Source organism: Macrobrachium nipponense, chromosome 6, assembly GCF_015104395.2.
Source record: "Macrobrachium nipponense isolate FS-2020 chromosome 6, ASM1510439v2, whole genome shotgun sequence".
Lineage (NCBI taxonomy): Eukaryota > Metazoa > Arthropoda > Malacostraca > Decapoda > Palaemonidae > Macrobrachium > Macrobrachium nipponense.
The window spans coordinates 82544361-82561957 of NC_061108.1; the positions used below are offsets into that span (position 1 = coordinate 82544361).

At 39.7% G+C, this 17597-nt stretch overlaps 1 protein-coding gene across 2 annotated transcripts in view; it reads left to right on the plus strand.

Moving 5' to 3' along the window:
- The window catches only part of LOC135216399 (low molecular weight phosphotyrosine protein phosphatase-like), a 119186-nt gene extending 102517 nt beyond the window's left edge, over positions 1 to 16669 (plus strand). For both annotated transcript variants that reach the window (XM_064251689.1, XM_064251688.1), the window contains exons 3-4: positions 3810 to 3971; positions 16244 to 16669. In XM_064251689.1, coding sequence (XP_064107759.1) covers positions 3810 to 3971; positions 16244 to 16324 — 243 coding nt within the window. In that variant the 3' untranslated portion in view covers positions 16325 to 16669. The remainder of the gene's footprint in view (positions 1 to 3809; positions 3972 to 16243) is intronic.
- The last annotated feature ends 928 nt before the right edge of the window (positions 16670 to 17597 follow it).

Here is a 17597-nt window from a genome sequence, read left to right on the forward strand (position 1 = left end):
GAGGTGGCCTCCTCCTGAGGAGGCAATGTGATATCTTGTCAGTTCTTCCCAACCTTCAGGTTCGGGAACCGATTCGCTTACCCCTGGGCCTGTATTTAGAGAGCAGTGGGAGTGCAGGTTTCAGCTTGCATTCCTGTTACCTGTCTAGAGGTTTGCCTCTAGACAGATGCTGTGTCGGGCGTTCGCTCGCGAGTTGTTCCGAGTGTTCGTGTTTCTTTGATTCACGACCATCCAGAACTGTTGACGGAGAGACATCTCACCGTCCCAGTTTAGGCACAGGACAAGAAAAAGGATGAAGCATTCACGTGTCTTGTTCCATCCCACCAGTGCATCAAGTGCTCCTTTAGTGCTTGTCAGTGCTTGGTAGGTTCCCACCATGTATTTTGATTCTAAGGAATATGTACACCTGGAGAAGCAGGGAAACCAAGAAGGCAATGGGTTCTCTCATCGGTTCTTCCTGACCTTCGAGTTCAGGAACCAATTCGTTTGCCTCTGGGCTCATGTTTTGGGAGCTGCAGACATACAGGCTTTGGCTTGGATTCCTATCACCTGTCTAGAGGTTTGCCTCTAGACAGGTGCTGTGCCGGGCGCTTGTTCGCGAGTCGCTTTGAGTGCTTGTGCTTCTTTTGACGCACGAGTATCCAGAACTGTTGGCTGACTGTCCCAGTTCAGGCACAGGACAAGGGAAGGGATGAGGCATTCGCATTTTTCCTTTTCTGCCAACACATCATTGTCAATGCTTGGTAGATTCCCACCTGGTGTTCTCATTCTGAGGACTCGAACACTTAGAGACTGTGTTCCCCTGGCGCTTTCTTTCCTTTGGATGGATTCCAGTTCACAGAGTCCTGTGGGATCTCACATTTTGGGAGCCTCAAGTGCATATTCTGTTGAATCTTGCTCTTGATTTAGTCCTAAATGCTTGCATATAAGACTGGTTCTGTGCCTGTTCCTCCTTGACTTGTATGGAAGTCGAGGAAGTGATTTCCAAACTCTCAAGCGAGACAGAAATTCCCGATACATAATTGTTGTCACGAGTTTAGAGTCACGCCAAGTGCTTGATTCCCTGAGAATTTTCACGTGCTCGTCGAGTGCTTGGTTTTATCTGTTTCTGAGCGCTTGGGTGAGACAAGGCTCTCCTGATTATTGTTTGACGAGACTCGGGAGTCTCGCTGAGCGCCTGGATCCCTTGGAATTGCTGGCGCTTGCCAAGTACTTCGTTTCTTACGATATCTGAGCACTCAGGTGAGACAAGTTTGCTTGCTGATCGTCCTTGGAAGAATCAGGAATCTTGCCGAGCGTTAGAATTCATGAGAATTCTGGCACTCACTGAGTGCTTGCTATCACTAGTGCTTGGATAGTGAGATGAGCCTCTACCAGTACAGGAGCGTTTGTTCTTCAGTCGGGTTTAGGCTTATGCAGAGCATGAAGCTGCATGCCAACACCTTGGGGAATGGTCAAGTCCCATCCTTGTGTCTTGAACCTTAAGGTCTGAACACGTAGAACAGCAGCCACAGAATCCCTCTTCATTCTTCTTCTTGGGGCTTTGTCCTCAAAGGATAATAGTGGATTTAAAGGAAGTGATAGTTTTTTGCTGACAAGTATCACTCATAATTACTTGGTTGTGATCTGGTCAGCTCACTCGACTCTGCTCATCCTGTCCGGGTTGGCAGTGTTGAGTCCTCGGCTCTGCTGAATGAACTCTCTTCGCTTAACAGGTCAGTTCTTTGCCATGGCAAACTTGAAGGTTGCTCTTACTGCAAATGACAAAAAGGAATAATGTCACGAGTACGGTCATTCCCAGTTATCAGTGATCCAGTTTTACAGCACTTGTCTAGTGATGATGATAACTGGATTTTTGGTGGCGATATGTGCTGATCCCTGGTTAACGGCGCTGATCCCCACTTAAGGGACCGGCTGGCTAATGCCATTTTTTAAGGACAGGACTTTGACATTCATACCATATACTAAGGTGACTTGGTACATCTCCAAACTGCATGTGATTTTCGCCTCTGACCTTCAGTTTTGTGACGCCAGGGAGATTTATCCCCAAAAATAACTATTTTTCAAATTCTATCTCCTTTGATACTTGATATTAAGACCAGGATTACTACCATATATAGACCTGATGTAGACCTCCAATCAAATGGAGTGTTTTTTTTTTTTTCTTAAAGTAATTTTTTTGCTAGATATGAATTTTTTCATCTTGGTAAAAAAATAAACCCTATAAATCAGGAAAAAAAAAATTCAAGAGAAAAAGGAAACAAAAATTGGAAAAAAAGGCTTCATGTGATTGTTCTGCAATGTCTTTCCGAGTTATATACCAAATTTCAATGCTATAGCTTTAAAACTAAGGGAGAAGACAGAATATGAAGGTCAAAGTTAAGTATATCTTAGTTTTACCAGACCACTGAGCTGATTAACAGCTCTCCTAGGGCTGGCCCAAAGGATTAGATATTTTCATGTGGCTAGGAACCAATTGGTCACCTAGCAACGGGACCTACAGCTTATTGTGGGATCCGAACCACACTATATCGAGAAATGAATTTCTATCACCAGAAATAAATTCCTCTGATTCCAAGTTGGCAGAGCCGGGAATCGAACTTCGGACCACCGGATTGACAGCCGAGCACGAAAACCACTCGTTCAGCGAGGAACTATTTGAAGGTCAATAAGTATAGTTTTGAGATACGGGCATTCAAAGTTTTTCTTTGTATTTTTACAAAGACATTGTTAATAAATCATGATTATTATGAATATTATTTGTTTTTGGGTATTAATACTCCAAAACTTTGTTATTTATCATAATTTAATCATAAATGAAGATCCCTTTGCTCATCGTTCGCAGCGAGCACTCCTTCCTACGCAACTCTCTCTCTCTCGTTCACTAACTGGCTTATTAGAGTGATTTTTCTTCTTCTGTATGTTAGCGAGATGTTTTGCTTGTCTTCTCCTCTTTGGCATAATGAAATTCTTGCCAAAACAAAGGTAAACAGATGTAAAAGCAAGCGAATGTCAGAGGTGAAGCTCGAACGTGTACTCTCTATCATGTTTCTGCTCACATTTAAGGGTGGTAAGCTGAGAACTTTCCCTCCTGCGACTCATGGAATCTCCACAGGCACCATTGCTCACAATGTGTTTGTAAATAATTATCAAAATTTACGATAACAGAAGAAATATTGCATTTTCTTGCTCGGATGAATGTTTGTATTATTGAGTTACGTTTACTAATTACCCTGTAACTACGAAAGTAAGAGGAATTTTGTCGAAATATTTCGTATTTTCATTCGTGCCCTATAACCCCATATATAGGGGTACCTGCTGGCCCCCTTAACTGCAGCACAGATAACCGGGGATTGGCACTATTATCGCCGATTTTCATTTAAAGTCATACTATTGGGAACGGAACCCGCACTGATAACCAGTAAGACTTGCTTTTCATATACAGTACTGTAAATCATTACCATTGTCCACACAAAAGTGAATTGAGGTAATGACAAATGACTCATTGTTTTAAATCTGAGGTAGTCATTATCAGGAAATTGTCCTCTAGATAATGGCTTGAATTTTCATAACCCTCCTTTAATTAGTGCTGTGTATAAAATGCTTCAGGAATCCCTTGATTTATGAAGTGCTGTAGAACAGTAATCCTCAGGCCATTTTTATGCCATTATAAGCTTATGTGTGATGTGGATCCGGTAACATTGCATTTATAGAGATAACAGTTATGATTCACAGTATTAGTACAGCATAGGTTTGTAACACACAAGATTATGCTGGTTTTCTGATGAAATTAATATTTTATATTTCAGATTAAGAAAGGAGATTTCACCCATTATGATTACATCTTTGGTATGGACCATGAAAATATCTCTGACATAAAGGATGCTGGCCCAAAGTCTTACACTGCAAAGATTGAACTTTTTGGATCATATGACCCAAAAGGGGAACTGATTATTAGAGACCCTTATTATGTAAGTACCTACTTGTCTGAAATTTTCTTTTATTTTTGTTTGATGTTTGGTCCATAAGTAAGCTATGTATGTGCATCATATAGATTTATAAGTAACATATAGTTCTTACGTTTCTGAATTTGTCATAGGAGTTATTTGGAGGAGTATCCTGTTGTTTCACATAAGTGACTTACCAAACAATTACACGTACATAGCTGAAAGCTTTCTACCTCGGCAGTCAAAAATTCAAGTTTTGGCGGCGGCCCTGCCATCGTTATGGTAGGGGAACGGTACCCACCCACCTTTGGAAACACCTGGTACTGCTGAGCAAATGACCAACAATTTGTTTTCTACTGACTACTGGTTAATGTCAGTGGTTCTCATAGCAGTCGACTGCATCGCTTTTGCGGTTTGATGGATTACAATAATTAGTGAAGTACTCTTTTGGTGGTTGCTTTATTACTTATTCAATCAGCTAGATTAGCTTAGATTTTGATTATACAGTGAAAGCTGCAAAACTAGAATGGCCATGATCAGTTTTGACTCTTTGGTCAATGCGGAATTCGAAGCTAGATGCAGACTGAGTAGGTCGATTAACTCAGTCACCTCGGCCGAGTTGATCTCTACGACGTTCGCCGATGAGGCTCTTTTTCGAGTCCACACGAAGTCTCTATTACAGGCCTTCCAGTCGGACCTGTATGACTTTATTGTGGCTAGGCGAGCCTGCAGGAAGCATGTCTTTGCGATTGCTTCCATAAGGCACGAGCCGAACAAACTTATAAAGTCTTCATTCTGGGGCGCCAACCTGTTCCAGCCCTCTCATCCTCAGACTGTTGTCCAGGTGGTCCCTGTCTCCCAGGTTGGTAAGCCTTCAACATCCAAGGCTCAGCCACAGCAGCAGTTTGTCTTGGTCCAGACTCCTCAGGCACAGCAACCCTCAACCTCCACAACCTTGGTGACCTCCCCAGCCTTCAACACCTCCTAAGAGTCGCGAGGAGCATTTCGCGGCTACAGTAGGCATGCTGAAAGTAGCAGAGCCAGAGGTGCCTTCCAGCAAAGAAGTGGCTCTAGAGGCAGGGGTTTCAGGGGAGGCAGAGGAAGCAGAACTGCAACCAACCAGTGAGAGCCCGCAGGTGGGCGGGAGACTATATCTCTTCTGGGACCATTGGACCTTCAGTCCATGGGCCCTAAGCATTGTTTCGAAAGGTCTAGGGTGGGAATGGGAGAAAGGGCCTCCTCCACCAGTCAGTTTTCACCAGACTCCAACGACAGACCTGCTAGACTATGCCAAAGATCTCCTCCAAAAGAAGGCAATAAAGAAAGTCAAACGCGTAAAGTTTCAAGGATGTCTGTTCAGTGTACCAAAGAAGGACTCGGACAAACGAAGAGTGATTCTGGACTTGTCCCGTCTCAACTCATACATTCAATGCGACAAGTTCCGCATGCTGACCGTCTAGCAGGTGCGAACCTTACTTCCCCGTGGGGCCGTCACCACCTCTATAGATCTTACAGACGCTTACTGTCATGTTCCGATAGCAAGAAATTTCTCTCCATACCTAGGCTTCAAGCTAGGAAAACAGGCTTACTCATTCAGAGTCATGCCATTCGGGCTCAACATAGCGCCCAGAATATTCACCAAACTAGGAGAGACGATAGTTCAAGAACTAAGAGCTCAAGGGTTAATGTTAGTAGCTTACCTAGACGACTGGCTCATTTGGGCAACCAACGACGAGGAGTGTCGCAAAGCAACAGCCAAAATAATAGAATTTCTAGAGTATCTGGGTTTCCAGATAAACAAGGAAAAATCTCAGCTCGTTCCGGCTTCCCGCTTTCAATGGCTGGGAATACAATGGGACCTGAACTCGCACAAACTCTCTCTCCCATCCAAGGTCAGAGAGATAGCGAAGGCTACGAGACAGTTTCTCAAGAACAAAAAGGCTTCTCGTCATACCCAAGAGAATTCTAGGTTCACTGCAGTTTGCCTCGATAACAGATGTCCTGTTAAAAGCCAGGCTGAAGGATATCAATCGAGTCTGGCGAAAGAGAGCCAACGTCAAATTCAGAGACAAGATCTCTCTAATTCCGCCGATATCAATGAAAAGGCTCCATCCGTCCACTGCAATTTCCTCCACTGTCTCTGACAGTCCATACGGACGCCTCTCTCAGCGGTTGGGGGGTTACTCACAATACAAGAAAGTTCAAGGAACGTGGTCGAAGATGTTCCGCCAGTTCCACATCAATGTCCTAGAAGGAATGGCCATTTTTCTGACTTTAAAACGTCTGGCTCCAGCCAAAAACGTTCACATAAGGTTAGTCTCGGACAGCGCAGTGATAGTCCATTGCATAAACAGAGGAGGCTCCAGGTCGAGCAAAGTAAACCATGTAATGATTGCGATTTTCTCGTTAGCAACGAAAAATAATTGGCACCTGTCAGCTACTTATCTGGCAGGAGTGAGAAATGTCATCGCAGACTCACTATCCAGGACGACTCTGCTGGAGTCAGAGTGGTCCCTGGACACGAAGTCATTCCGCTGGATTTGCAATCAAATCCCGGGCCTTCAAGTAGACCAGTTCGCCACGGAGTCCAATCACAAACTTCCGTGTTACGGGGCTCCCAACCTGGATCCTCTAGCTCACGCCACAGATGCGATGTCCATAGACTGGAACAATTGGCAGAAGATTTACCTATTTCCGCCAGTAAATCTTTTGATGAATGCCCTGCACAAACTCAGATCTTTCAAGGGACAAGTAGCATTGGTTGCACCCAACTGGCCGAAGAGCAACTGGTTCCCTCTTCTGCTAGAACTGAATCTCCGTCCCAGACGGATCCCCTGTCCGGAACTGACCCAATTAGTACAAACTCGGATTGTGTCAGCTTCCTCAAGAATTCTGAGTCCCCTAACTTTATGGACTTATGAAGTTTGCAGCCCAAATGGATGCTAGTATCGATCCACTAAATATCTTGTTTATAGAATCAGATAAAAGAGAGTCAACGCTCAGACAGTATGATTCTGCGGTGAAGAAACTGGCCATCTTTCTAAAAGAATCAGATGTCCAAAAGACGACTACGAATCTGGCAATTTCATTCTTTAGAACCCTCTTCGAGAAATGTCTAGCTGCCAGTACCATTACTACAACCAAATCTGCCTTAAGGAAGATTTTTCAGCTTGGCTTTAACATTGATTTGACTGATTCGTACTTCTCTTCAATTCCACGAGCATGTGCCTGTCTGAGACCAGTAGACCGCCCTCATACAGTCTCCTGGTTTTTAAATGACGTACTTAAATTAGCCTCAGACACTGATAATGATTCATGCTCATATATAACCCTTCTCAGGAAAACATTATTTTTCTTCCGTCGGGTGAAGTGCTACTATCCCAGGATCGGAAATTCTTGGCCAAGAATGAAGACCCACAAAACAGGTGGGCTCCCTGGAAAATTGTTCCTCTTACGCAAGACACATCATTGTGTCCTGTCGTCACTCTTAAATCCTATCTGGCCAAGACTTCCAAAAAGTCTTCAGGTCCCCTTTTTATTAGAGAGAAAGGCGGTACAATTTCCTTGAAAGGTATTAGACAACAAATCCTTTATTTTATTAAACAAGCCAATCTGGATTCAGTTCCGCACGTCCATGATATCCAGGCAGTGGCTGCCTCGATTAACTATTTTCACAATATGAACTTCGAGGACCTGAAGAAATATACGGGTTGGAAATCTCAGGCAGTATTTAAACACCACTATCTCAAGAATCTAGAGGCCCTTAATTCTCAGCAGTGGCTGCAGGGAGCATAGTCTCTCCTGAGATGACCGAGTCCTAAAACTCTATTTTCTATTGCTCGTTCTGCCTAGCCCCCTTTTTTCTTTGATACTTACTCCTTCCTACCTGCCTCGCTCGTATTCCCTACATATCCGTCTCTCTTCTCTCTCCTCCTCTCAATCTTCTCTCTCTCTCTCTCTCTCTCTCTCTCTCTCTCTCTCTCTCTCTCTCTCTCCCCCCTCCCGTTGCCGAACTGGGTTGCTTGCCATTCCGTTGCCAGACTTGTTTATAGCATTGGGAACCACCTTTCGTATTCCTTACCTGTTTTGTACATACTTATATGTATATAGTCATATTGCTTCATATGCCATTCCATTGTATTATTAGTTTATTTCTAGTTATTAAGTCTTAATTTTAAAAATTCAGATAAGTTTGTCCGTTTCTTTCACGGCTTATTAAATCTATTCTTTAAGTGAACTTTAAGTTTCATTATTCCTTTTATTCATTTTGTTTTGTATCTTTCAAGCTTGGATGGCAATTCTCTGATACTATTTCACCGGCTGACACAGGTTGAACCCAGAAAAGGGATTTTGACGAAGGAAAAATCTATTTCTGGGGGAAGACGGGGAAGACCTGTGTCGCCCGGGGAACCCGTCCCTCTTTTTCCTGATCCCCACCCTGTAGCCAGTTCAAGCTTGGGTGCGTATTCCAGGAATGAAGAGGCCGGGCGTGGGTGGTAGTAGTAGCGAGCGGAAGGTATAAGTGGTAGTCCTTGTAACAGCTCTTCCCTTGTGAGGGACTTTGAAAGGAATCTTCTAATTGGCAGAAGTCCTATGATAGTGGCCTCCACTTACCCTAGTGCTTATACCGACGCCCTTGGGTGTTCGAGCTGAAGGTAGTAACTTTAGCATTCCATTTTAGCTTTTTCTCTGGTATATATAGAATCTATTTATACTAAGAAATGCGTGCTACAGGACCATTTCACCGGGCGACTCAGGTCTTCCCCCAGAAATAGATTTTTGCTTCGTCAAAATCCCTTTTTTGGAAGAGACTGTGCAACAGGTGTTTTAAGATCTCAAGAAGAAATCAACAAAGGATCTCATAACTCAGTTGAGAAGGTGCCCGAAGGAGACCCCACCTACAGGAACTAAGTCCTCTCCGTTACAGAAGCAACCCTTTTCGGGGAGGCAAGACAACCTGCAGCAAGACCAAAGTCTACCCTACGTCCACCAGTGAAGTCAACTAAGAAGACATCCTTCAAGTCAGCTAGTAAATAATCAAGAAGTCCTTTGCACACCAGTAGGAGTGAGACTCCATCTCTTCTAGGAAGAGTGGAGGCATAGAAGAGCAGACCTATGGGTCGTTCAAGTGCCTCAAGAAGGTTACTCCATCCCCTTCCAAGAAGACCCACCGCCGTCCTATTTTCCCATTGAATTTACGGCATACTTGGGGAGGATCAGAAAGATCTTTGGCTCCAGACAAAGAAGTGGAAGCACTGATCAAGAAGCAAGCGATAGAGGAGGCAAAGAACATGAATACCGAAGGGTTCTACAACAGGCTTTTTGTAGTCCCCAAGTCATTAGGGGGCTGGAGGCCAGTTCTAGATGTCAGTGCCTTAAACCTTTTCGTATCGAAGACGAAGTTTCGAATGGAGACAAGTCGCTCGGTAATGTCAGCTCTCCAGGAAGAGGACTGGATGGTTACACTTGACATGGAAGATGCTTATTTCCATGTCCCTGTTCACCAGTCATCCAGGAAGTTTTTTAAGATTCGTCTTCAAGGGAAGGGTTTTTCAGCTCGGAGCCCTCTGTTTCGGACTGTCAATCGCCCCTCAGGTGTTTACTTGGGTCCTTGCTCCTCTGGAAAAATGGCTCCATCTACTGGGAATCAACATGTCATTCTATCTAAACAACTGGCTCCTGAGATCCAGGTTGAGTTGTCAGTGACTTAGAGAAAACATTATGCCTGACTCAACACTTTGGCATCCTTATAAATCACAAGAAATCACAAATGACACCAACTCAGAGGGTTCCTTATTTAGGGATAATGTACTCTCAATTATTGTTTGTATGACTGCATTGTTTGAAGAAGTTAATTACGTTCTACCAAAACAATAATGAAGTTCAAATTGAAAATTAATGTTTTCCAAAATGTTATTACTACCGTGATTACACTACTACTATTAACATTTCTAAAAGGTTAACAAATGATAAAGGTCACTGTGAATGCAATGTAGCTCTATGTTTACATTTCATTGCTGGCCACTCAAGTACAAGTTGATGTCAATGATGTGGAATTATTCCATGAATATGCTATTTATTACAAAGATATGCCAATAAGGTGAGAATGGTTTTATTACCTTTATTGTCAGTTAATATCATAATGTGAATCTGTTCATGCATGTTGGCGGTTATCAGACCACGGCCGAGGCTTAGCTTACCACGGACAAGCCGTGATGCTGCAATTCATACAGCGATATAGACTGAGAAATGGTCTAAGGAAAAACCCGTGGTTAACTGATCCCGTGATTACTGATTTGGACTAAGGAAGGTCCCACTGTACCTTACTAAAATTGTCATCCAGCAATAAAAAGGCACACTTCTGAAAGCTTATCCATAAGAAGCGAGTGCTTGTATCATCCTACCCAATTTTCCATGCTCTCTAATCAGTGCAACAGTTTTTTCACTGATGTTTTGAGTGTTACCATTCAGTTGATATATCATTCACAGTCTTTTAGGCAACCTGTAGGAGGGAGTTTATTTTGGTGTTTCTAGTGACAGTAGAGCTGTCTTACTCATCAATCCACAGGGTATTGTTGTAGAACCTCTTGGTATTTTCAATTTAAATTGGTGCCTTTAAAGATTAAGTAATGTACCTGTTGTTGCTTTCCTTAAATGTGAAAAAAAATTGCTGCTTTTGATCAAACTTACAATCAGTATAACAGGACTGCTATCAGAGCTGATTAGTAGTTACACTGATACGTTAATCATTTATATTGCTGATGATTGAATCTATATATTACTATCACAGTCATCCTATTCGACTAGTGGTTTTTATAGTGTGGGTTTCCGGGTTAAATCCTGCCTCCGTAGGAGTCCACCAATTTTCTTCCTGTGTGTGCTGTTTCTAGGAGCACACACTTCTGCATGAGCCCTGGAACTACTTCATCATTTAGTTTTTCCAGGTTCCTTTCCTTGGATCTTGGGATCGTGCCTAGTGTTCCTAGGATTATGGGTACAATTTCCACTTGCATATCCACATTTATCTATTTTAAACTCCATCGTGATGTCCCCAGATACAATTCTTACAGTCTGGATTAGGGTATCTATTTCCTTGATGCTCTTACTATACAGCTTGATGTTGTCCATGAACATCAGTTGGTTAATTCTGTTGCCCCCTTTCTTGAGTTGGTACCCAGCATTCATCTTCTGTAGTACTTTTGTCATTGGAATCATGGCTACTAAGTAGAATGGAGGGAACAGTGAGTCATCGTGAAAGATCCCTCTCCTGATGTAAACCTCTGCTAGTCTTTTCCCAGAGCTAGTCAGTACTGATTTCCGGTTGTGCATTGTATTTTTGAGGAAGCAGATAGTGTTTTCTGCTGCCCCATATATTTTCAGGCATTCTATTACCCGTGTGCATGGCATCATTTTGAAGGCTTTCTTGTAGTCATTCCATGCCAAGCTTAGGTTGGTTTTTCCTTCTCTTACTATTCTTTATTACCATTTTGTCTATCTGGAGCTGGTCTTTTGTGCCCCTAGACTTCCTTCTGCAGTCTTTCTGTTGGTGGGGGATGGTGTTTGTATCCTTTAGGTAGTTGTATAGCCTTTCTCTGATGGTACCTGTAAGTAAATGCCAAGTTACTGGTAGGCATCTCAATAGGAAAAATAGAGCCTATTTTAGTTAACTTAAAAATAGTAATTTATTATGAAAAAGTCCATGGAATAAAAAAAAAATTCAGAATATCAAAATATATCATATGAGGTAATTATGTACTTCATAACACTAATAATATTGCAGATATTGTAATTATTTTTTTAGTATTTTAATTTCATCATGAAATATCAAAACAATAAGCAATTCATTCTTTATCTAAAAAAAATTTATTTGAAAACAAAATATCCAAGGGAAAACTTTTGAGATATTAGTATACACTAATAAATAAAGTTTTAATTTAATACTATCTGAATAGTATAGCCAATATATTTAAAATTTTGTTTTAAACAATTTCAACACCTATTTTACAGTACAAGGGGCAGTCTGTGAAAGAACAAAGATCCTGATATGTATTGGTACTACAGTTATATTATTTATTTGTTTAAGAAAAGCTATAACTAATATCAAAACTAGATTAGAAATCCTCATCTTCCTCTGACAAGTCATCATTTATCATTTATCATTTGAACAATGGCCACCACATACCCCACAAGCTGTTACACAAAAGAGCCTCTCTCTTCTCCAGCTGCATCTCATTGTTTGGCACAAGTTCTCACTTTCCTTGCAACTGCAACTTAGCAATTTCAGCAGTTCATAAGGGCAATATGACCAATAAGCATCTTGGTCTTAACTCATGACTTCGATCTAAATCCAGTCCTCTTCCAATTGGGCTTAAAGCTTCAGTATCCAGTAACTTTCCAGATTATTAATTGGTGGCACTCTCAGGGCATGCTGGATACTGGCATCATCTGTTGGTGGTAGAAGTTTTGGATTGATCTTAATCCTATGTGCTTTTTGGAAAGATCTTGACTGCCTTTTCTATCTAAGGTATTTGTAATACCATAGGTAATTTTCATTGCCCTAATCCCTGCCACTTGTAACCTTGTAACTTGGGTTTGAAAATTAAATAAAGTTTGTTAAGAAAATTGACAGTGTTGCTATGGTTAATTTTTATGGATATGGTTTATATGGCATCAACCAAAGACCATGATCATTTGAGAAGAATAGCTGGCAAGAAAGTATAACCAAAATACGATGTAAATTTTGAGACTCCAGCCACCTGTGATAGAGTCTTTCTTGGCAAATGAGTAGGGGTAAGATCAATCCAAAAATTCTACCACCAACAAGATGCGAGTATCCAGAATGCTCTTGAGAGTGCATCATCAATTAATATCTGGAAAGAGTTACTGGATACTGAAACTTTAAGCCCAATTGGAAGAGGATGGGAACTTGACCAAAGTCATAAGTTAAGATCTAAGATGCTTATTGGTAATATTGACCCTGATGAACTGCTGAAATCGGTATGATGCAGTTGCAGGGAAAGTGAGAACCAGTGCCAAACAATGAGGTGCAGCTGTAGAGGGAAGGGGCCAAATGAAGAGGCAGCAATGACAAATGGTGACTTGTCAGAGGAAAATGAAGATATCTAATTTAGTTTTGATAGTAGTATTAGTTATAGCTTTTCATGAACAAATTACAAATAATATTAGAACTGTAGTACCTATATCAGAATCTTTGTTCTTTCATAGATTGCCCGTTGTACCGTAAAGTAGGTGTTGAAATTATGTTTGAAACAATATTTAGAATATATTCACTATATTCAGAGGTATTAATTTAAAACTTGATTTTTAAGTTCCACGTTAGCCGAGTGCATTTCACGCTTGGTTACCAATCTGGTGGTCTCAGCTCGCCCAACGTGGAACCAGAGGAGTTTTTGTCTGGTGATAGAAGAAATTCATTTCTCAATGTGGTTCAGATCCCACAATAAGCTGTAGGTTCCATTGCTAGGTAACCAATTGGTTCCTAGTCACGTAAAAATATCTAATCCTTTGGGCCAGCCCTAGGAGGGCTGTTAATCAGCTCAGTGGTCTGGTAAAACTAAGATATACTTACTTAAAACTTGATTTATTTAGTACAGGCAGTCCCCCAGTTATTATGGGGGTTCCTTTTCGACAGCTTGATGATAAGCACTTATTGGCACTGATAACCAGAATTTGGCACTGATAACTGGTTAATGGCACCTCTTTTAGGTGTTTTGCCACTAGACAGGTGCCATAAAACCAGATAGCTAGTAACCGAGGCTGCCAATAACCTGGGACTGCTTGTATTGGCATCCCGGTTATCAGTGTGGTTCTGTTCTTGGCGGGGTGTTGATAATTGAGAACCGCCATTAACTAAAACTTGGTGATTTATGGCGCTTATGGCGCAGAGTTTTGGTATGCTATGGCGCAATAACTATTAATGGTACCTAATGGCACCGATTACTGAAACTCAGCCCGTTATAGTGCTATAAATCGCCAATTTTATGGCGCTAGACAAACACCATAAAACTGGATTGCCATGAACCGAGTTCGCCGATAACTGGGGACTTCCTATATATATTAATGTTTCTAAAGTTTTTCTTTGGATATTTTGTTTTTATATAAATGATTTTTTTAAGATAAAGAATGAATTGGTTATTGTTTTGATATTTCACGATGAAATTGAAATACTTAAAAAATGAATTTCAATATATACAATATTATTAGTGTTATGAAGTTAATAATTACCTCATATGACATATTTTTGATATTCTGAATCTATTTTATTCCATGCACTTTTTTTTAAATAAATGACCATTTGTAAGTGAAATAAAATAGGCTATATTGCTCCTATTATTTTATGGTGAGATTGAGATAGTTACAATTTCAATTGAAATATCTCTTATATAATTTTAGATAAGTTAAAATTCCATCAAATGGTGTATATTTTGATATTCTACATCTTTTTTCTTCTATGCATATTTTTTTTAATAAATTACTTTTGTAGTTACATAAAGAATGCTATATTTTGTCTTGTTTTTGTTTGAGATGAAATTGGGGTACAACACATTTCAGTTGCAATATCTCCTTTATAATTTGAGGTGTGAAGTGAAAAGTCACATCTCATGGATTTTGATATTCTGTATCTTTTTTCTTCTATGACCTTCTTCCTATGAATGACCATTTTCAAAATACAGAGAGAAAGCAATATTAAATCTGACATCAATCAAATTTTGAACGGCCATAGCAGCCAAACTATCAAATATTTTGTGACAAGGATTCCAACTTATGTTCTTCTATACCTTACTTTCATCTGACTAGTGGTTTCCAAGTTTTTTTCATTTAACCATTTTCATGGTAAAAAATCCATCTATTTTGGTTATTAATGTGTGGTGATAAAGGAGGGTAAAAAAATATGTAGTCCACACTTGAGGCACTAACTTGTTATTGGTGATGCTAGACACATATCCCTCCACATTTCTGCAAAAATCAGATTCTTTGGAACTTTTTCACAGATGAAACCTAATTTCAAGTTACTGTATTTGCTTTAACTTATACCAGCAATGAAGAATCAGACCATTTTTGCTTATTTTTATCATGCTTTGACGAGGTATGCCCTGAACTCTTCTGGCACAATAATTTTGCTTTTAAGAATCATTTTTGTATGTAGCCTTTGCAGCTTCATTTTCAGTTAGATGTAAAGACTTCAAGGTCCACCATCATTATGTTCTATAAAGAGGTTAGAGTGCATACTTTTTGTTTGTAGCTACATAAAAATGGATTCAGTTAACCTTAAGGACCTGAGGAACCTTGTATGCATGGAGCAGCGTACTAGAGCAAGTTGTTCTATTTTCTTCTCGAATGGATTAAGGTGTCTGAGATTTTGCGAAACTTACAAAATGACTGTTAAAGTAATGGATTTGTATTGAAAATCACTTTTATTTTCAATAATATTATTCTTCCCTTCTTTGTACTAGATAGACTGACAAGATGTAGGATTGTCATGTTGTGTGTAATAAAATTTTCACATATGTTTCATGCAACATTCATGAGAGCATGTCATCATATAAAAGTTCACAATTATATTTAATGAATTTCTACTTAATTACTATTGGTAATTGTTCATTCTGAGTCTCTCTTTATGAATTGAATCTATATTTAATTGTTGTTTGTCATCATTTAATCATTTGGATTCACCCAGCTATGAACAAAGAAACTTTCAGTTTTAAATTTATTTCATCCTCAGTACTATATATTTTTGGTGTGGCTTTTATCAAGTATGGTTATACTGCTTATAGTATGCTCTGTGCAGCACACTGTATGTGGTATTAAGATATTTTTCAGCAGCCCTTAGGCCACTCAGCTTCACTGCATTCTGACTAATACCCTTTGCTTTCTTCCTGTCTGGCTCTCCAAGTTTTTCAACTTTACATTACTTTTCCCAATTTTTTCAACTTTACATTAATTTGAAATCTTCATTTGAAAAAAATTATTTTGGAATTGTCATTTGAAAAGAAATCATAGTTTTTAAGACATTTTGGGCTTGAATATCCACTGAACACATTACATTTTTCGGCTATAACTAGAGCCAGTATTGTCTCAGTACCCTAGCAAAGCAGAGTCTGCATTTGTGCACTCCCTACAGATAACTACTCCATCTAATTGGTTACAGTATCTCTCAATTGATTTTTTTTTATCTCATTCACAGCTAGATTGTAGAAAATTTGTTGTGCGTAGTAATGATAGAAATAGAATACAAAAAAACTTGTTGTAAGATTGATAGTTATTATATTTTTCAGGATGATGATGATGCTGGTTTTGAGAAATGTTATGAACAGTGTCTTCGGTGTAGCGAGGGTTTCTTGGATTCCTTTAAATAAGCTTCTAACACCATAAATGTATGAAATTCAGAGTTATAAGGAATACCGAGGAGTTCCTCTGTAAGCATTTCTAAATTAATTAGATATTGAATGAAGTATTGTAGATTAACTATTGTTAAAGGTTGGTTCTATTTCTTAAACTTGTGGAATCAAGTTAACATTCCATGGTAACAGTATTACACTGTAAGTATTTCAAAATAACCTAGATATGAAGTACATATGTACAGGTATTATAGATGTGTTCATGTTAAAAATTGATTCTGTTTCCCAAGCTTTGGGAATGAAGATCACATTCCTTGGCAGCACTATTCAAAACCAGTGATAATAAATTTATAGCTTTTGGTAGTGGTTGTTTGAATTTATTATAAGAGATCTTACTTCTGCTGAAGTAAAGTAATGCATTTGAAAAGGACATATAAGATTGATGCAATTTTTTCGTGGTATTAGGGAGCATGAGAATTCTTGGTAAAGCACAGTCAATCAGGATTAATAGTATTCATGAAAAATTACTTTCTCAGCTTAGGCTAATATAGCCGTAGTAAATCCCTTTGTCACCAAATTGTTACTGAAAATTTTTTAATTAAATCAATGTGGATTAGAGCCAGGAATAGGTACTACTATTTATCAGCAATGATTTAGGAAAGCCGGGAGTTCATACTACTTAAGAATGTGTATAGAAGAGGGGAGATGGTATACTTACCCTCAGCGAGGTTTTTCCATTAGCTTGTCCCTTGCTTGTATTAGATGTGTTGTGTTCTCTACATTCGCTCATGTCTGGTGTACAGTGACATAAAGAGTGCTCTGCACCAGATTTCCCAAGTAGTTTAGGTCTTCATCTGTGCCCTTTTTTCAGAATTTCCTAGGCCTTCTTGTGGATCTGTCCTGTATTTCCATATCTACTCCTTTTTTTTTATTAGCTTCCTCATCCAAACAATCTGCTTTTGTAAGATCAGTCTTCTCTAGCTGCTGGAATCTATGTTTTCGCAACTTCGTCATTGTTTTTATTAGCTCTCCATCTTACTTTGGCCATTAATGATAATTTCATAGTTGCACCTTTTAAAAATATCTTACTTTGTTAATACCTATGACACCTTTTTTAATGCCTATGCCTTAGTTGTGTAGAGTAGTGTGAACCTTATGCATATATCATAAGTTTTTGTTTTCACTTATGAAATATCTGTACCCACTCATATTTGTCAGCTGTCCGACAATCTCAGCTAAGGCTATTACCCTCCATATTTCCTTCTATCCTGCTTTATTTTTCAACCCACTC